Source organism: Oncorhynchus keta, chromosome 10 (assembly GCF_023373465.1).
Source record: "Oncorhynchus keta strain PuntledgeMale-10-30-2019 chromosome 10, Oket_V2, whole genome shotgun sequence".
Classification (NCBI taxonomy): domain Eukaryota; kingdom Metazoa; phylum Chordata; class Actinopteri; order Salmoniformes; family Salmonidae; genus Oncorhynchus; species Oncorhynchus keta.
Window position 1 is genome coordinate 29,774,280 of NC_068430.1, and position 20,547 is coordinate 29,794,826.

At 43.0% G+C, this 20,547-nt stretch overlaps 1 protein-coding gene across 1 annotated transcript in view; it reads left to right on the forward strand.

Moving 5' to 3' along the window:
• Positions 1 to 481: 481 nt before the first annotated feature.
• LOC118388493 (multiple epidermal growth factor-like domains protein 6) overlaps positions 482 to 20,547 on the forward strand; it is a 90,221-nt gene continuing 70,155 nt past the window's right edge. Inside the window, exons 1-4 of the mRNA XM_052526835.1 lie at positions 482 to 839; positions 2,203 to 2,337; positions 3,464 to 3,573; positions 19,070 to 19,183. Of these exons, the coding sequence (XP_052382795.1) occupies positions 748 to 839; positions 2,203 to 2,337; positions 3,464 to 3,573; positions 19,070 to 19,183 (451 nt within the window). The 5' untranslated portion in view covers positions 482 to 747. The remainder of the gene's footprint in view (positions 840 to 2,202; positions 2,338 to 3,463; positions 3,574 to 19,069; positions 19,184 to 20,547) is intronic.

Sequence of the window (20,547 nt, forward strand, 5' to 3'; positions counted from 1 at the left end):
GACATAACACAGTAAATGTAAATCCGGGACACTCCAATTAGTATTATATGTTACGAAATACAATTAGTATGATAAGTTACGAATTCCAATTTGTTGTTAGCTAGGTGGGTAACGCTAATGCTAGCTAGGCTAGTTTAGCTAGGTTAGTGTTAGGAGGTAGGCTAGGGGAAGGGTTAGCTAAAATTCGAAGTAGTTGCAAAGTAGCTGAAAAGTAGTAAGTAGTAAGTAGCTAATTAGCTAAAATGCTGAAATTGTCCATGAGGATATCCTCCCATCTACCCACCCCGACCAAAGACCATACTTTCGTTTTAGCTTTAAGTAACCTTCTGTACTATGTAACCATACCAAACATAACCATAATAATGTGATTGTTGTAGGTTTACTTTTACTATTTTACGTCTAGTCTATGAGACCAGACTGCTTCGATTTACTCTTATAAACCATTGCGCGCGCATGTGCGTTCAACATCTGCATGTTGTAAACCAGTTAGGAACGACCTCCAAGCACCACTCTGTACGGGATGTATGACTGCATCACTTTTGGAATTAGAAGGTGTTGTACTGACACTTCTCACTCTCTGTTAGATTTTTTTTAGTGTAACAGTGAAGCATTCTTCCAATATTTTTTCAGTAATTTGGCTACGGATTTTTTTTGTGCATTCTGTCTTTTTTTCACTAAAACGTGTCAATACCACTACATTTCTGCGCTTTAATGCATACATATTGATACATTCAACACAACTTGGAAATGGATTGTATCTTCGTTTTAATATTTTTTCAATACTTACTTATCGATGGGATATACGCAGTGTCCAGCTATGGACTTCTCCTACCATACATGTAAGTCTTTTTTACAAGCTGGCATTTTTACTTGATAATACATATTTTAGTCACAGTAACCTACATGATAAAACATTTCTGGTAAGAGTCATGTCACTTGCTACTGCTCATTTGAGTTTAAAACCATATAACCAGAAACCAATATCTGTTGACATATCAAACTACCGGTTAATAGGATTATTTTAAAACTTTCACAAGTTGAAATATGATATTTGTTTATCAATGAATTAATTTCATGTTTCAATGTTTTACTCAAAAGGTGTTTGCATTGAAAGAAGAACAATGCGTTCTATACCTGGGCTTGTATAAACCTGTAGTTAAAACGACACAGACAACAATCACTGTTAACTCTTAAGGCTGTATTTTGTACATTTCACATAAAGGTATGCACCTGGAGCTATGACGCACCTGGAGCTATTCATAAAAATACTCTACTGTCTTTCTCAAAATGCACTGTAATGTTATTACATAATTACACATGATCTCGGTGTGGATTAATGATGCAGGAAGCATTCCTGAGATGTTCCTAAGTTTTCCATATAATGGAGAGCATTCCAAAGTAACAGGTGAGATAGGTTCCCGAGATGAGGTGCTTCTGATAAGTCTGACTTCATTATAACTCTCTGTTCAGTTGTAATGGCCGTGTCAATGTCAGATAGTGAAAAATTATGGGAATTTTCTCAGAGGGACCATTGCCGGTCTTGGAAAAATAGATACAGTATCAGCATCACAAACTGAAGGTGATCACAGACCTATCAGACATACACACTATCCCAGAGATGAGACAAGGTTGGACATGGAATGAATGAGCTACTCGTAAAGGATGAGACTTCTCTCAGACGTACTGCAGTTTCTGCTACTGGAGAGGTACCAAAACACTGCTTAATGTTAGAGGGATGGTATGGCAGCTTGAAATGGTCTTAGAGACTACAATGCAGGGAATATGGTACGATGGGATCTATGACACTTATGGCACCTGGCTTATGGCACCTGGCTTCTAAAACTCAATAACAAGAGGTCCAAATCAGTTTGTATGATCTTGTTATTCTGCTCTCCTTTGGTCAATGTTTTGATATACTGTAGTATCAGGTAAAGTCTTAGTGAATGTTTGTTTGATGTCTTGCTGCAGGCAGTGTCTTGTGCTGCCCTGCTTAGGGGTCAAACAGTAATGCATGGAGAATTCCCCTTAAGTCTTAGCAGACAGCACAGGCATCTCAACACAGTATTAACCCCTATGGAATCCTTGTCCATTTATCTTTACTGGTTCATCCTTCATAACACCCTCTTACTGTAAACCAAAAAAATGACAGAATGTGACAGAATATTGATTTGTTCAATGTTTTTTGCCACTGGCCTCTTTCAGGCCCAACGTGTGTGTGGAGCGGGATGTGACGCTGGTTGCCCAAAGGCAGCCGTGTGTGCAGGCCTTCACGCGCATGGTCAAGGTCTGGAAGCAAGGCTGCCTAGGACAGAACTGGTGCATGGGATACGAGAGAAGGTGAGTCCTACTTTTCATTCAGCCATCTCTTCATCCATCCATCCATCAATCAATCCATTCTTCTATCTATGTATTCCTCCATCCATTCCGAAAGCAACACTAGTTATTCACCTGTCCAGTTTTCTATCCTTCTCTTCTGTACCCATCAGCTCTGTCAGCCTTTCACATACTCATGACTCCTATGTTTGTTCTGAGGAATTTTTCAGGAATGCTATTCTGTAGATAGCCATTATGTTCTATATTGCATGTATTGCCTATGGATAATTCTGTGTTGTGCAGTTGTTGCTGACTCAGTCTTAACAGTAATCAAATCATGTCAAAGCTGTTTAAGAGTGCCATCCTCAGCCCCCTAAATCTCAGTCAACATCTCTCTCCTCTTTTTCTGTCTCCTATCCTTTTCCCTCTCTTTTGTTCTTTAATCAGGGTCTTGTAGGCCTCTCATATAGCACTAAATGCAAGGTATAGCCACAGCTTTCCTGGAGGGCTAGCTAACCTATCTATTTAGCCGAGGCATCTCCAAAGGTCAGGTACATACCTGTGAGGAAGAGTCCTGTGGCTTACCCCTGACTCACTCTCTGGGGAGTTTCTCAATGTGCTATTGAGGCTCGCCTTCTCCATATATTTACCACAATACAAAGACGCAGGCAGCTTTGAAGGTCGCCAAACCCTTAATTACACGGTGTAAACAAACTGACGCATAATGACTAGTAGCCGTGAGAGGGCTTCTAAACTACAGGGATAGACACCGTACTCTGAAGTATAGTCTACCAGTCTTGCACATTGAAATGGACGACTTAAAAGACTGGGAAAATGTTTCCTGATTATTATACTGTATGTGACTTAAAAGAGTGGGAAATGTTCTGTGATTATCGTAGTGGATCTGAAGTTTTTTCCCCCCTTCTTACTCATTGAACCTCATCGGCAACCTAGCCCTCCCACTCTCAGGATGGCAACCCCAACCCCTAAGAACAGACTACCCTCTCCACCCTCCCTAAGAACAGACAAAACAACCATGACATTGTGCCATACATCTGAACCTCTAATTATTGTAGACGTGTTTTATATAGTGTAGCTTTATATTATCTAGTTTGTATCCTTTGATAATGTTATGTCTCCTTGATAACAGGACGGCATACTACACAGCATATAAACAAATCTACAGACAAGACTTCCAGACCGTGTATAAGTGCTGTCCTGGATGGTCTCAACTCAACGGAGAGGCTGGCTGCTTGTATCGTAAGTCTTTCCCTTTTCTTCTGTTGCTTCATATTACTGAGGTTTCTGTTGTTAAAGTATCACAACCACCTAGTGTTTCAGAGAGGGATCTTCTTTTAATGTGGGAGGGAGTGATTGTTACCGTTATCAGGATACAGACAGTGTACAGTCGTGGCCAAAAGTGTTTAGAATGACACAAATATTAATTTCCACAAAGTTTGCTGCTTCAGTGTCTTTAGATATTTTTGTCAGATGTTACTATGGAATACAGAAGAATAATTCCAAGCATTTCATAAGTGTCAAAGGCTTTTATTGACAATTACATAAAGTTGATGCAAAGAGTCAATATTTGCTGTGTTGACCCTTCTTTTTCAAGACCTCTGCAATCTGCCCTGGCATGCTGCCAATTAACTTCTGGGCCACATCCTGACTAATGGCAGCCCATTCTTGCATAATCAATGCTTGGAGTTTGTCAGAATTTGTGGATATTTGTTTGTCCACCCGCCTCTTGAGGATTGACCACAAGTTCTCAATGGGATTAAGGTCTGGGGAGTTTCCTGGCCATGGACCCAAAATATCGATGTTTTGTTCCCCAAGCCACTTAGTTATCACTTTTGCATTGTTCATCACCAAACTGTTGCTGGATGGTTAGGAGAAGTTGCTCTCGGAGGATGTGTTGGTACCATTCTTTATGCATGGCTGTGTTCTTAGGCAAAATTGTGAGTGAGCCCACTCCCTTGGCTGAGAAGCAACCCCACACATGAATGGTCTCAGGATGCTTTACTGTTGGCATGACACAGGACTGATGGTAGCGCTCACCTTGTCTTTCACGGACAAGCTTTTTTCCGGATGCCCCAAACAATCGGAAAGGGGATTCATCAGAAAATGACTTTACCCCAGTCCTTAGCCGTCCAATCCCTGTACCTTTTGCAGAATATCAGTCTGTCCCTGATGTTTTTCCTGGAGAGAAGTGGCTTCTTTGCTGCCCTTCTTGACACCAGGCCATCCTCCAAACGTCTTCGCCTCACTGTGCATGCAGATGCACTCACACCTGCCTGCTGCCATTCCTGAGCAAGCTCTGTACTGGTGGTGCCCCGATCCCGCAGCTGAATCAACTTTAGGAGACGGTCCTTGCGCTTGTTGGAATTTCTTGGACGCCCTGAAGCCTTCTTCACAACAATTGAACCGCTCTCCTTGAAGTTCTTGATGATCCGATAAATGGTTGATTTAGGTGCAATCTTACTGGCAGCAATATCCTTGCCTGTGAAGCACTTTTTGTGCAAAGCAATGATGACGGCACATGTTTCCTTGCAGGTAACCATGTTTAACAGAGGAAGAACAATGATTCCAAGCACCACCCTCCTTTTGAAGCTTCCAGTCTGTTATTCGAACTCTATCAGCATGACAGAGTGATCTCCAGCCTTGTCCTCGTCAACACTTACACCTATGTTAACGAGAGAATCACTGACATGATGTCAGCTGGTCCTTTTGTGGCAGGGCTGAAATGCAATGGAAATGTTTTTGGAGGATTCAGTTCATTTGCATGGCAAAGAGGGACTTTGCAATTAATTTCAATTAATCTGATAACTCTTCATAACATTCTGGATTATTTGCAAATTGCCATCATACAAACTGAGGCAGCAGAATTTGTGAAAATTCATATTTGTGTCATTCTCAAACTTTTGGCCACGACTGTATGTTTATTAGTGTAAATCAATCTTTACGGGATTGACACCCGCTTACACGTGAGTGGAGGTGATACTCCATAGGCTAGTGAGAGGAAGGAAGGGTACGTCAAACCCATCGCCCTGGGTCGGGAGCCGACGGTGGTTGGGAGAGCATTCAGGAAGAAGTCATAATGTCAAGAGGTACTTGGAGGTATCTCTACCCGATTAATAGTTGTAGCAGTCTTGAAAGTATACTTGATCTACTTTTGAAGAACTACTAAATCAGTGATTTAGTCAGACAACTCTGCAGCATGGGCATCTGTGGCAACTTAATGCTCACGGGGTACCCTTTTCGCTAACAAGGTGCACTTGGCTCATTGGGGAGCACATAGGTAATGTTAGATGGTTGGCTGGCTGCTACTGCCTGAGCAGCGATGAGATGATGACTTAAAAAATGAAATAATAAAGTTGTCCCCCCCAAAATATTATATACACAATTCAAATATTTGATTTAAGTAAGGTAATGTGAATAAATTAGTGTTAATAAGTGTTAAGCAGTAATGAGCAGTCAGTAATATCATGGGGCTCTTATTCATTTCTTTGTTCTGTGTTGTTAGAGACCATGGAATGTTTTCAATGTTTTGGCAATTGAATATCATCAATATTTGGCTTTGTAATTTCAATTAAGAAGCTCTAAAATCATTTCAAGGTCATATTTCATAATGCATTTAATGTTAACAAATAATAATCTAAATAAAAAACGTGATTATAAAAAATAAAAAAAACGAAACCATAAAAAGCACTAATCACTTAGCACTATCAGTGCAACAGTTACTGTGACATTCACAACCGACCAGACACTGGGTGAAAGCGCCAATATGTAAAGTTATTTTGAAAGCTCATAAATTACTGTTGAAATTGTAGCTTTGTATTGCAATGTCTTGTTTTAAATTCTGCCAAAGATGATAGTGGACTTACAGACATGTTAAAGTGTTGACTGACCACCAGACCTAATCACCTTTGCTTCTGGCTCAGCTACACTTGGCACTGCAGGGCTCCTTGTGTCCTGAGATGGTGGGTGTGTCTGCCTGCCAAAAAATTGAGGGTTTGGCTGGACAGGTAATCCTCTTTGTTCAGTTGGGTGGCCAATTCCAATGTGCTGACTGGTTCCCAGTTTTGTTGGAGCTCCACAGTTAAATCTCGGCTCACACTCATAGTCATGCTACCATATTCCCAATCAGCAGACTCAGAGGAGTGGTAGTAACTGGTGGTACAGGTCAGAGGCTTGCACCATGGACTTTGGCAAAGACTGATTCTTCCAACCCTATCCCAGAGGAGAGAGACCACCTGCAAATGAAAATCAAATCAAATCAAATTGTATTTGTCACATACACATGGTTAGCAGATGTTAATGCGAATGTAGCGAAATGCTTGTGCTTCTAGTTCCGACAATGCAGTAATAACCAACAAGTAATCTAACTAACAATTCCAAAACTACTGTCTTATACACAGTGTAAGGGGATAAAGAATATGTACATAAAGATATATGAATGAGTGATGGTACAGAGCAGCATAGGCAAGATACAGTAGATGGTATCGAGTACAGTATATACATATGAGATGAGTATGTAAACAAAGTGGCATAGTTAAAGTGGCTAGTGATACATGTATTACATAAGGATGCAGTCGATGATATAGGGTACAGTATATGCGTATGCATATGAGATGAATAATGTAGGGTATGTAACATTATATAAGGTAGCATTGTTTAAAGTGGCTAGTGATATATTTACATAATTTCCCATCAATTCCCATTATTAAAGTGGCTGGAGTTGAGTCAGTGTCAGTGTCAGTGTGTTGGCAGCAGCCACTCAATGTTAGTGGTGGCTGTTTAACAGTCTGATGGCCTTGAGATAGAAGCTGTTTTTCAGTCTCTTGGTCCCAGCTTTGATGCACCTGTACTGACCTCGCCTTCTGGATGATAGCGGGGTGAACAGGCAGTGGCTCGGGTGGTTGATGTCCTTGATGATCTTTATGGCCTTCCTGTAACATCGGGTGGTGTAGGTGTCCTGGAGGGCAGGTAGTTTGCCCCCGGTGATGCGTTGTGCAGACCTCACTACCCTCTGGAGAGCCTTACGGTTGTGGGCGGAGCAGTTGCCGTACCAGGCGGTGATACAGCCCGCCAGGATGCTCTCGATTGTGCATCTGTAGAAGTTTGTGAGTGCTTTTGGTGACAAGCCGAATTTCTTCAGCCTCCTGAGGTTGAAGAGGCGCTGCTGTGCCTTCTTCACAACGCTGTCTGTGTGAGTGGACCAATTCAGTTTGTCTGTGATGTGTATGCCGAGGAACTTAAAACTTGCTACCCTCTCCACTACTGTTCCATCGACGTGGATAGGGGGGTGTTCCCTCTGCTGTTTCCTGAAGTCCACAATCATCTCCTTAGTTTTGTTGACATTGAGTGTGAGGTTATTTTCCTGAACAGAAAAGAGTCAAGAAGAAAACTATACAATGAGTCAAAACAGAATCTCCCCCACTCTAATCCTCTGCTTTGGTAATGGAGAGACGTGTTGTAGGGATCTGCTGGGCTGAGGTGCCACGGTAACAGGAGAGTACAGTTTCTTTGAACTGGGCTGGGGCTGAGGCTGGAGATGGGGATGGGCCTGAGGCTGGGCCTGAGGCTGGGGCTGACACTGGGGATGGGACTGAGGTTGGGCCTGGGACTGAAGCTGGGGCTGAGGCTGGAGTCAGGACTGGGATCGAGACTGGGGTGGGCTGGGGCTGAGTCACCTGCTGAGGCTGGAGTCAGTACTGGTCCATAAGCCTGGGTTTGATTCTGCTACTGGGCCTTCAACTGCTCAACTCTGTGTGGACAGGCTTAGTCCCACGCAAGTGAGACCTGGCAGGGCCCTTTGATGGGATTTTACGGCCGTTGATCCGCATCGCATAGCCTGCATACCTTAGACATCACCCCTGACAAAGCCCCTAGTAAACAGCCCAGACATCACTTTCATTCCCCACCACCGCCCAGAGGAACGCTCCCACCTCCACCTCCCCATCCCCTGTGTCCAGGCCCCAGCACCATCCTGTGTGGTGTGCCTCACCTCCCCTCATGCCTGTGGAGAAGGCTACTGTCTGTGCCAGGGGGTGGTGGGAAGAGGCTGGGATGGGACAGGGGTGAGAGATGATCCCCTGGATGTGCCTTTCAGCAGGGTCTCCTTATGGTCTCATGCTTTCCTCAAAGCCCTCTTTGTCTCTTGTTAAAAGGTTACAGTATTAAATTATCCAGGGAAGCATTAGGCTGTCTGCTCAACCCCTGAGCTCTGGTTTGTTTTAAAACACCACAGAAGGAAACGTCCTAACAGGCATTCCCCAGTGCTGCCCAGTGTCTCCCTCACTAAGTTGCAGGGTTTTGTTTTTCTTCTGCATGACAATGTCGGCTCTCTTCGACACACGGCTGCGCTTTTATGTCCGTAACTTAAGACGTGGCAGCACTTTGAGACGGGACAAACTAATCACCCTTTACTCTGAGCCATTGAACCAGGATAAAAGGATCCTCACACCACAATCCACCCTCTCTCACTCTCCCACTCTCTCTTGCACACTTAGACCTATGTTTTCTCTGGTGTTCTTCAATGCAATTCAATCTATAGGACTGTTTTCATACGACATCCAAGAAGACAGATCAGCTCTATAGCAGAGAGTGCAAAAGGTACAGCTTTAGTAAATCCTTCGAAAACCCCAGAGATTGAAATGAGAATGTTGTGTGTTAAAATAGGGATTTAGTGTCTGGCACATGTGAGGTCTCTGTGGAGGTGGTGTGTGTGTGGTGTGTCTGCACTAATAAAAAGTGAGTGTTAGCTAATTAGGCTAATGTTGTTATTGTGAGGCAGTTGAGCGGAATGAAGTGTCACATCATGCTGTAGAGAAACAGCCCTGTACATTGATGAGCAGCCATGCTAACAGCCCCCTTTCCAACCCTCTCTATCCCTCTCCCTCGCTCTCCTCCGTTTGGTTCTCTTCTATCGTCCTTCTTGTCTCCCCATCTCTCGGCCATATCTACAGTCCAGCTATTCACTTTCGCTGTGGGCATTTTCCGACTTACTGGCTCCTCTTGTCGAGTTCTCCCTCATCCTCTACTAAGATATACTCTTATTTGGTCATATGTAAGGCTGAAGAATGGTAAAACATTTGAAATATGTCTGGTTATTGTCACGGCTCCCTCCTTCTGCCCTGTCCCTCCCCCTCCTCCCCATTTCTAGTCTTTCTATTCCCTGCCTTCTAATCCTGATTTAAGATAGTGTGGGGCAAGCTTTACTTGCAAAGCATCCCAGTGACATGGCATAGCTGGGATTCTTAGACTGTAGTAGACATCCTTTTTGTCCAGCACATGCCATAAAACCCAACATTTTGGTTGCAAAGGCCTGATTTGACTGAGAATCCTGGGGCAGTGCACGCAATAGGAACCTTTTCCACAAGGAGGTCATCTGTGCACACTGACATGTGTTCTAACTGGCCTGAATTCCATTTGCCACTGTTCATGTGCATGTGGAAGCTCATGCAAATGCATAATTTGGTTCAAAACTAAAGTGTTGCTTAGGTGACCCATTGAAATATATGTATTTTTGTGTGTTTTGAGAAGCACCAATTGACTTGATGACTATCTGACTTTCCTGAGGGTAAGAGTCCTTGACTTGCTGATGGTGCTTCTCGAGACTTCCTTCCACTTCTCCTCCATTCTAAGGTCCATTCAATGAGCTAAGAGTTCATCCCCAGTGAGTTGGCTGGAGAATGGCCCGGGACAGTCAAGAGTGGAAGCGGGCAGTTATGTTGATTGATGGCAACAATGAGCTTTGTGACAGGGAGTGAGGAGCAGGGACAATGGCTCCACCAGTTTGTCGCCCTCGTTAACTGCTGAATGGGAACTGGCCCCCTTTTGTGGCGGGAGGGACCAGGCTGGCGGATGTACACGTGTACCGGGCCAGAGGGACGAGGAGACTGTGGCTGTCCATGGGTGGTCTTTCTGTGTGTGGAGAAACACTGCATCCCAGGGATAAATCAAATCAAATAAAATCAACGTTTATTTGTCACATGCACCAAATACAACCTTACAGTGAAATGCGAATAGTCCGGGTAGCCATTTGATTACCTGTTCAGGAGTCTTATGGCTTGGGGGGGGTAGAAACTGTTGAGAAGCCTTTTTGTCCTAGACATGGCACTCCAGTACCGCTTGCCATGCGATAGTAAAGACAACAGTCTATGACTGGGGTGGCTGGGGTCTTTGACAATTTTTAGGGCCTTCCTCTGACACCGCCTGGTGTAGAGGTCCTGGATGGCAGGCAACTTAGCCCCAGTGATCTACTGGGCTGTATGCACTACCCTCTGTAGTACCAGGCAGTGATGTAACCGGTCAGGATGCTCTCGATGTTGCAGCTGTGGAACCTTTTGAAGATCTCAGGACCCGTGCCAAGTATTTTTATTTTCCTGAGGGGGGATAGGCTTTGTCGTGCCCTCTTCACGACTGGCTTGGTGTGGTTGGGACCATTCTAGTTTGTTGTTGATGTGGACACCAAGGAACTTGAAGCTCTCAACCTGCTCCACTACAGCCCCGTCGATGAGAATGGGGGCGTGCTCGATCCTCCTTTTCCTGTAGTCCACAATCATCTCCTTAGTCTTGGTTACGTTGAGGGATAGGTTGTTATTTTGGCACCACCCGGCCAGGTCTCTGTTCACAGACACGCACATACAAAAACAGACTGGCATGGCGTGGTGTCTCCAAGTCATAGAGGCCAAGCTCATTGTCTTGGGATGTTTTCATTTAATTTTATCATGTCCATGATAAACACTGTGTATGAAAAGCAGGAAAGTGTAAAATGTACCACCAATATCCTCTTCCTATTGTCCTCCACCCATGTATCTACTACTTGTTATCTTATCTGTGCCCAACACTGCCAGACAGGGAGACATTTTGAGTAATTCAGTTTAGCCACGAGGTTCCCACCCACATCCTCCCACTGCACATGGAAATCTGTGTATCCTACCTTCAGGGATATCCCCATTCAGATACATCCATCAACATTACATACTAAGACACGTGATTTAGGAGACAGGCTTGAAATATACATTTTTGGAATGTCCCTGAAACCATTCTTCAGGGTTATTTAAAGTTGTTCTGATGACGAGGACCTTCTGACAGTGCTGCCCTTGGCCTATCCTGGCTACTGTGAGAACCCTTTGATTTTATACAATCCTCTGCAGAGCAAAACATGATTTGCTGCCTCAAACTATAGTGCTGCTCTCCGTGTGTACCAATTATTAACACAAACAGTGATGGCTAGGTGGTGCTTTTATGAGGCAGGTAGCCTAGTGGTTAGAGCGTTGGGCCAGTAACCGCAAGGTTGTTGGATCGAATCCCTGAGCTGACATGGTAAAAATCTGTGATTCTGCCCCTGAACAAGGCAGTTAACCCACTGTTCCCTGGTATGCCATCATTGTAAATAATAATTTGTTCTTAACTGACTTGCCTAGTTAAATAAAGATTCAATATTTTTTATATATATATAATTAAAATGCCTATGAATTACTGTAAATCTGCTCCCTCTGTCTCTCAATCTGGGGTTAAACATATGGACACAACCTAAACAAACAGACCGTCATCATTGACTAGAAAGATACACTGCTTCTGTTAGGATATGGAGGCCATGTCAGAGGCTGAGCTAGTGACACCTGCTCCTTGGACTCCAGTGTCTGTCCGGTGGCAGTGCGACTCATTGACCTATCTCTGTTTCTCTGTGGAAGCAGCTAATCCGCTCAGACAAGGTGTCTTTGTAACAGAGTGGAGGCAATCACAGAGAAAGATGAGAGTGAGTGGCACGCCGTTTGCCGTGCTGCACGGCAAGTTAAGGAATTATTTCAAGGGAGATTAAGCAGTGTAAGGGTGGAGAGCGGGCGGCGGGAAAAGGCTCTCCATGGTTAGCTGGCAAGAAGTTAATTTCTCACATTTCTTGGAGGGGGGAAAGGGACAAGCGTCTTGTTTGTCACTTGTGACATATTGAAAACTTCAGGATGGTTTGACTACTCGCTTCCTTGCCAGTGGTTTTTAATTGCATTGGAAAATGGCTACTTCTGATGATCTTTCACAGCTGTTAATAATGTTGTTGTTCTGATGAATTTGCATCAGTTGATCAGCTGTATTTGGGAACACAAAGCTGTATACAGTGCATTCGCAAAGTATTCAGACCCCTTAACCATTTTTGTTAGGTTACAGCCTTATTCTAAAATCCTCATCAATCTATGCACAACCCCATAATGACAAAGCAAAAACAGGTTTTTTGATTTTTTTTGCAAATGTATCAAAAATAAAAGGCAGAAATACCTCATTTATATAAGTATTCAGAACCTTTACTATGAGACTCGAAATTGAGCTCAGGTGCATCCCGTTTCCATTGATCATCCTTGAGATGTTTCTACAACTTGATTGGAGTCCACATGTGGTAAATGATTGGAAAGGCACACACCTGTCTATATAAGGTCCCACAGTTGACAGTGCATGTCAGAGCAAAAACCAAGCCATGAGGCGAAGGAATTGTCCATGGAGCGCCAAGACAGGATTGTGTCAAGGCACAGATCTGGGGAAGGGTACCAAAACATTTCTGCAGCATTGAAGGTTCCCAAGAGCACAGTTGCCTCCATCATTCTTAAATTGAAGACGTTTGGAACCACCAAGATTCTTCTTAGGGCTGGTCATCAGGCCAAAACGAGGAATTGGGGGAAAAGGGAATTGGTCAGGGAGGTGACCAAGAACCCGATGGTCACTCTGACAGAGCTCCACCAATCAGACCTTTATGGTAGAGTGGCCATACGGAAGCCACTCCTCAGTAAAAGGCACTTGGAGTTTGCCAAAAGGCACATGAAGGACTCCCAGACCATGAGAAACAAGATTCTCTGGTTTGATAAAAACCAAGATGGGACTCTTTGGCCTGAATGCCAAGCGTCACGTCTGGAGGAAACCTGGCATCATCCCTACGGTGAAGCATGGTGGTGATACTGTCATGCTGTGGGGATGTTTTTCAGGGTAAGGGTAAGGTGAACTGAGAAAAGTACAGAGAGATCCTTGATGAAAACCAGCTCCAGAGTGGTCAGGACCTCAGACTGGAACAAAGGTTCACCTTCCAACAGGACAACAACCCTAAGCACACAGCCAACACAAAGCAGGAGTGGCTTCGGGACAAGTCTCTGAATTTCCTTGAGTGGCCCAGCCAATGCCCGGAATTGAACCCGATCTAACATCTCTGGAGAGACCTGAAAATAGCTCCCCATCCAATCTGAAAGGCTTGAGAGGATCTGCAGAGAAGAATGGAAAAACCTCACCAAATACAGGTGTGCCCTAGTTTGTGGTGTCATACCCAAGAAGACTCGAGGCTGTAATCGCTGCCAAAGGTGCTTCAAAAAAGCACTGAGTAAAGAGTGTGAATACTTATGAAAATGTGATATTTCAGTTTTTACTTTTATTACACTACCGTGCAAAAGTTTTAGAACACATTCAAGGGTTTTTCTTTATTTTGACTATTTTCTACATTGTAGAATAATAGTGATGACATCGAAACTATGAAATAACACATATAGAATCATGTAGTAAAAAAAGAAGTTTTAAACAAATCAAAATATATTTTATATTTGAGATTCTTCAACTAGCCACCCTTTTCCTTGATGACAGCTTTGCACACTCTTGATAATCTCTCAACCAGCTTCACCTGGATTGTTTTTACAACAGTCATGAAGGAGTTCCCACATGTGCTGTGCACTTGTTGGCTGCTTTCCCTTCACTCTGTGGTCCAACTCATCATTGTGCTGGCCAGGTCATCTGATGCAGCACTCCATCACTCTCCTTCTTGGTCAAATAGCCCTTACACAGCCTGGAGATGTGTTGGGTCGTTATCCTGTTGAAAAACAAATGATAGTCCCACTAAGCCCAAAGCAGATGTAGTTTTGTATCACTACAGAATGCTGTGATACACCTCCTCCTTTTATTTTATTTGTTTTATTTCACCTTTATTTAACCAGGTAGGCTAGTTGAAAACAAGTTCTCATTTGCAACTGCGACCTGGCCAAGATAAAGCAAAGCATTTCGACACTTACAACAACACAGAGTTACATGGAATAAACAAACATACAGTAGAACAAGTGCAAATGTGCAAATGAGGTAGGATAAGGGAGGTAAGGCAATAAATAGGCCATGGTGGCGAAGTATTTACAATGTAGCAAAATAAAGCCTCCCTGCTTTTTGGTGGGAAATACAAATGTGGAGATCATCCGTTCACCAACATCGCATCTCACAAAGACACGGCGGTTAGAACCAAAAATCTCCAATATGGACTCCAGACCAAATTACAAATTTACACTGGTCTAATGTCGATTGCTTGTGTTTCTTGGCCCAAGCAAGTCTCTTCTTCTTATTGGAGTCCTTTAGTTGTGGTTTCTTTGTATCAATTCGACCATGAAGGCCTGACTCCTCTAAACAGTTGATGTTGCGATGTGTCTGTTACTTGAACTCTGTGAAGCATTTATTTGGGCTGCAATTTCTGAGGCTGGTAACTCAGATAATAATAAACTTATCCTCTGCAGCAACGGTAACTCTGGGTCTCCCATTCCTGTTGCGGTCTTCACGAGAGCCAGTTTAATCAGAGCGCTTGATGGTTTTTGCGACTGCACTTGAAGAAACGTTCAAAGTTCTTGAAATGTTCCTTATTGACTGACCTTCATGTCTTAAAGTAATGATGGACTGTCATTTCTCTTTGCTTATTTGAGCTGTTCTTGCCATAATATGCTTGGTATTTTATCAAAAAGGGCTGTTTTCTGTATTACCCCCCTGTCTTGTCTCAACACAACTGATTGGCTCAAACGCATTAAGAAGGAAAGAAATTCCACAAATGTACTTTTAAGAAGGCACACCTGTTCATTGAAATGCATTCCAGGTGATTACCTCATGAAGCTGGTTGAGAGAATGCCAAGAGTGTGCAAAGCTGCCATCAAGGCAAAGGGTGGCTATTTGAACAATCTCAAATATAAAATATATTTGGATTTTTTAAACACTTTTTTGGTTACCTCATGATTCCCTATGTGTTATTTCATAGTTATGTTTTCACTATTATTCTACAATGTAGAATAAAGTAAAAATAAAGAAAAACCTTTGAATAAGGAGGTGTTCTGAAACGTGTGACCGGTAGTGTACATTTACAAAAAATGTTGGTTTGTTATAATGTGGTATTGTGTGTAGATTGATGTGGGGAAAAAAGTATTTAATCCATTTTAGAATAAGGCTATAATGTAACAAAATGTAGAAAAAGTCAAGGGGTCTGAATACTTTCCAAATGCACTGATGTTAGGTATTTGTTGAGTGAGGGTGGAGTGTGAAATGGACCATTTTAAAGTTCTGCTAATCATTCAAAATGTAATGAGTACTTTTGGGTGTCAGGGAAAATGTATGGAGTAAAAATAACAATTTTCTTTAGGAAAGTAATGAAGTAAAAGTAAAAGTTGTTAAAAATATAAATAAAGTCAAGTACAGATACCCCAAAAAACGACTTAGTTGATTGAGGGCGGAGGGGGTTGTGTTGGAACTGTGATGTGTATTGTTAAGTGAGGTCTGAGGGGACTTGTGGACTGCTGCTCCCAGACAGAGAGCTGACCAGGTGTCTGAGTACAGGGCCAGGAGGACGTCAAGATGTTTAGACTTCACCTCACACTCCAGGGATTCTTCTGGAGCTGTTGAGAGAGAGGACTGAAATGATTCTACCCCCCCGGCAATGACACATATAATTTCTTCTCAGTGACGGGTTTATAGCTAAATGTGCAGTTTTATAACAACTGATTTGTACCTTGTCAGCTCGGTGATTCGATCTTGCAACCTTTCGGTTACTAGTCCAACACTCTAACCACTAAGCTACCTGCCTCTAATGACAAGAGTGTGCAAAGCTGTCATCGAGGCAAAGGGTGGCTATTTGAAGAATCTCAAATATAAAATATATTTTGATGTATTTAACACTTTTTTGATTACTGCCTGATTCAATATGTGTTATTTCATAGTTTGATGTCTTCACTATTAGTCTACAATGTAGAAAATAGTCAAAATAAAGAAAATCCCTTGAATGAGTAGGCGTGTCCAAACTTTTGACTTGTACTGTCTTTGATGGTGTTTGCATGTTAAAAAGGACAAATAATGTCCCTTTTGGAACACTGATAAGTAACTAGCATAAACATTGGATATGCTTAGTCTGATTGGGGAGGCCTTGCTCCCCAGGGGCAGGGGCCTGGGCCATGCCTATGCACCTGATAGGCACTTCTGTTAGTTTGAGAATATAAAAGAACATATGTTCAATGCAAATGGGTCCAATGTAACGTCATGATTTGTGAAAAGTATTTTTTTCAGCTGTCGGGATGCATTTCTAAACAACTCAGCTGCCAGGTCGAAAATCAAAACAACTCAATTGGCTAGTTCAGCCATCTGGCAAGAAATGGGCGGGTTGTAAATTGATCCTACTGCTATGATTCGATAGAGAGAGGCCGTAACGCTGATCCCTTTCACATCTCTCTCTATTGTTCATATCATTTGTTGCTGTTTACTTCTACTATGATAACTATATCAATGGCGATGACATTTGCTACCAATCCATTAATGTACATAATATCTAACAAGGAGAGCGAGGGTAGGAAAGAACATTGAAACAATGATGCACATTCTGTCTGACTGAAATCTGCCCATAGTTTGAGAAGTGAGAACACGCGCACGCTGATCTACAGCTTTCTTGGTCCATAAACATGCAGCAAGATTCTTAGGTAGCTTTACCTATTGTCAACATTTATTTAGGCATTTTGTAAACTTCCTTCTTTCCCTATTACGATAATCATCTACTCTGACGTTGCCACAAGCCTTATTATTAGTGAATTAAACTAATATTTGCAATAGAGGTTAGATTTTGGTCACTGTGTCAGTTGACTCGTTTCTCAATACAGCACATTTCTGTTGTAGAATGAGCTACAGTATCTTACTGCTTGCTGATGATTTTCCCAGGTAGACATTCCTCGACATTATGCAGTGCTCAGCCGGTGAGTGGCGGCTGGCATAGCAGATGTTTTGCTATGTAGAGGGACTATGGGCAAAGCCGATAAAGATGGACCGGTAGACTATAACAGAACATTATCGGTCATTCTCTAGTTTTCTTTATATCAATGGCTCTATTTTCCAATTTTCCCATCTCTGTCTCCTCTCATGCTGATGTAACCCACCTGTGAGATGAATAGCTGTTCATTATGAAGCTGTCTAGCATTGAGAGGAGCTGCTGTTACCATGACAGTTGACACATATAGCTAGAGAAAAAACACCTGTCGAGATCATGAGTAACACAGACATATTGGACATTTCCTTAGGCAGAATGTTGAAAGGAAAAATTATTAGTTTTTAATCGTTTTTGAGGAAGGCATTTATAGACTGCCCAACTATTTTCTCCTTTTGCTGTAGTTTAAAGAAGTACACTGATTTGTTGGTAGTATATCTTGTCACTCATTTTTATTGCCCATGTTGAACTGCACACCACCTCAGATCTTTGGTTGGCATGTCGTTATTAATAATAACAGGCACATATGTGGCCCATATATGGCCCCAAAAAGGACTGGGAGTGGTAATTGGTCATGCAGCTGCCGATCGGATTAGATTAGCAGAAAAATGTAGATCTGGCAGAAGCTACATCTTTTGAGAGGTTCCTGTCTAATCGCCTTGGAGAAGAGTGGGCATTCCTGCCATGATTAGGTGTTCCGTACATCTCCTCTCCCTGAGCCTTAGTACTGCTAGTGCCAACATGGGTGTGTGCAAACACAAGCGTCAATCCTCTGGTACTCTGTAGCCGTCACACTGTAGACTGCACCCTTCTTAATGGAGCGAAACATGAGGCTTGGCTTGCTCTCCTGTACCTTGCTGTGCAGTGTACAGAGATACCACACACACACACACACACACACACACACACACACACACACACACACACACACACACACACACACACACACACACACACACACACACACACACACACACACACACACACACACACACACACACACACACACACACACACAAGGAGGTGAAGGCGAGAGAGGATGTGAGTTATATGAGTGTATAGAATGCGATGCCTACACCTATGTGCTGGATTCATGTGGTGTAGGCTACCTAGTGGTTTGAGGGGAGTTTGTTTATTCCAATTTCACGGATTTCACACGTCTAAACAAGACAAGTTGTTCGACTCTGGGGATTTAGCCAGATAGGGCCGTCTCTCTCCTAGATTGATGTCCCACACCCTGTGACTCTCTGCCTCACCTCATGCTAATAGTACTGGATGCATGATCTTTGTCTGTGTGGAGTCATGGGCCATATAATTCAGTTTCAGAGCAGATTGCTATGTGACCATGGGGGTGGGGGGTTGACTATGTCCTTAGCAGAGATGCAGTCTATTTATTTCACTCAGCGTTAAACTATCCCAGCTGATTAATTTTCTCCCAAAAACATTACGATTACTTTTTAAAAATCTGGTTATGTGCCTGAAAGCCACTCTCCTCCTTGAGGAGAGCCAACTGGAGGTGGGAGCCCTGTTAGCGTGGTTAATGTAGCAGCAGGAACATCAAGGTCCCTCTCAATCAGATGTCAACAGGGAACTGAAGAGGCCCTGATAGATCAAACCGTCCCACTGTAGATGTTGACATTCTGTGACAGCAGCCAGGTGCTTCTGCTCCTCTTATCTCTTCTCCTCTTTCTTTCTCTCCGTCTCCTACCCCATCCATCCCGTCCCGGTGCCATCCTCCAGCTGTGTGTAGCTACGGCGTGTGCTTCAACGGGGGCCAGTGTCGGGAGAGCCCCCGCTCCAGCTCCCAGCTTTGTGACTGTCCTGCTGGCTTCAATGGGCCCAGTTGTCAGTATGGTGAGTACAACACTCTCTGTTTTATGTACTGTAGTTCCAACAGTATGTCCTGCTGTTCCTGTTCCTGTCTCTGTCCGTATGTGGGTCGTTCCACCAATTTGATGCCTTTTTGAGATGTGTAACTCGGTGATTTAACATTCTGCCATAAAGAACAAATGTTCAACTTAATAAAAAACAAATTTTCCCAATAAAAAAAAATGCTATAGGAAGTTCCTAATAAGTGCCAAATATAGCAACAGGGTTGACCGTAACAGGGTTGACCGTAACAGGGTTGACGATAACAGGGTTGACAGTTTCATCTTAAATCAGCCATACATCGCTATGTGACAGAATAAATTGGAATCTTATTGTGTGCAACAGGGAGGGGCAATTGAATGCAAGCTTCACAAAAAATTGCCTGTCTATCTATGAGTTACAACAGGGTTGACGTGTTATGCTTCACTCACTCAATTTTCCACCTCAAAACACCAGAAAGTTACCAAGAATAGTACAAACAGCTCACCTGCTTTTACACTACAATTTGTCTATAGATGCTCAATGTTTCTTGAAAAAGATTGGAGAAAAAAAAGGAATTGTTTAACGATATTAAAATTACAATTCAGATAATACGATGGCGCCGGAGCAGAAGGCAGACGTTTTACGTGTCCCCAACCAATTGTTTTTTGTTTCTTTGTTTACCCGCGTTGTTTGTAACTTGTTTTTTTAAAACTAATTTAGTACATAATGTTGCCACTACTGTCTCTTATGACCGAAAATAACTTCTAGACATCAGGACTGAGATTACTCACCACGGACTAGCAGAATCCTTTTTCTTCTTTCACGACTCTGACGAGCCCGAGGCGGAGGATATACGGCTCCCTCGGGAACAGGCCCCGACCCCAGTGATCTGCGTGAAGAGGAGGTGGAGAAAGAGAGGCTGGAGAACGGGCTGCCTTCTGAGAATTCGGAGACAATAAAATAAACCCCCACTTCCCTCAATTCTGCTAGCAAACATGCAATCTTTGGACAATAAAATCGACGAGTTACGGGGAAGATTAAACTACCAATGGGACATTCAAAACTGTAACATCTTATGCTTCACGGAGTCGTGGCTGAACGACGGCAATATCAACATACAGCTGGCTGGTTATATGATGTCCGGCAGGATGGAACAGCGGCGCCTGGTATGACGGACTATGTATTTTTGTAAATAACAGCTGGTGCACTATATCTAAGGAAGTCTCGAGCTATTGCTCGCCTGAGGTTGAGTATATCATGATAAGCTGTAGACCACACTACCTTCCAAGAGAGTTCTCATCTCTATTCTTCGTAGCTGTTTTACATACCACCTCAGTCAGAGGTTGACACTAAGACAGCATTGAATG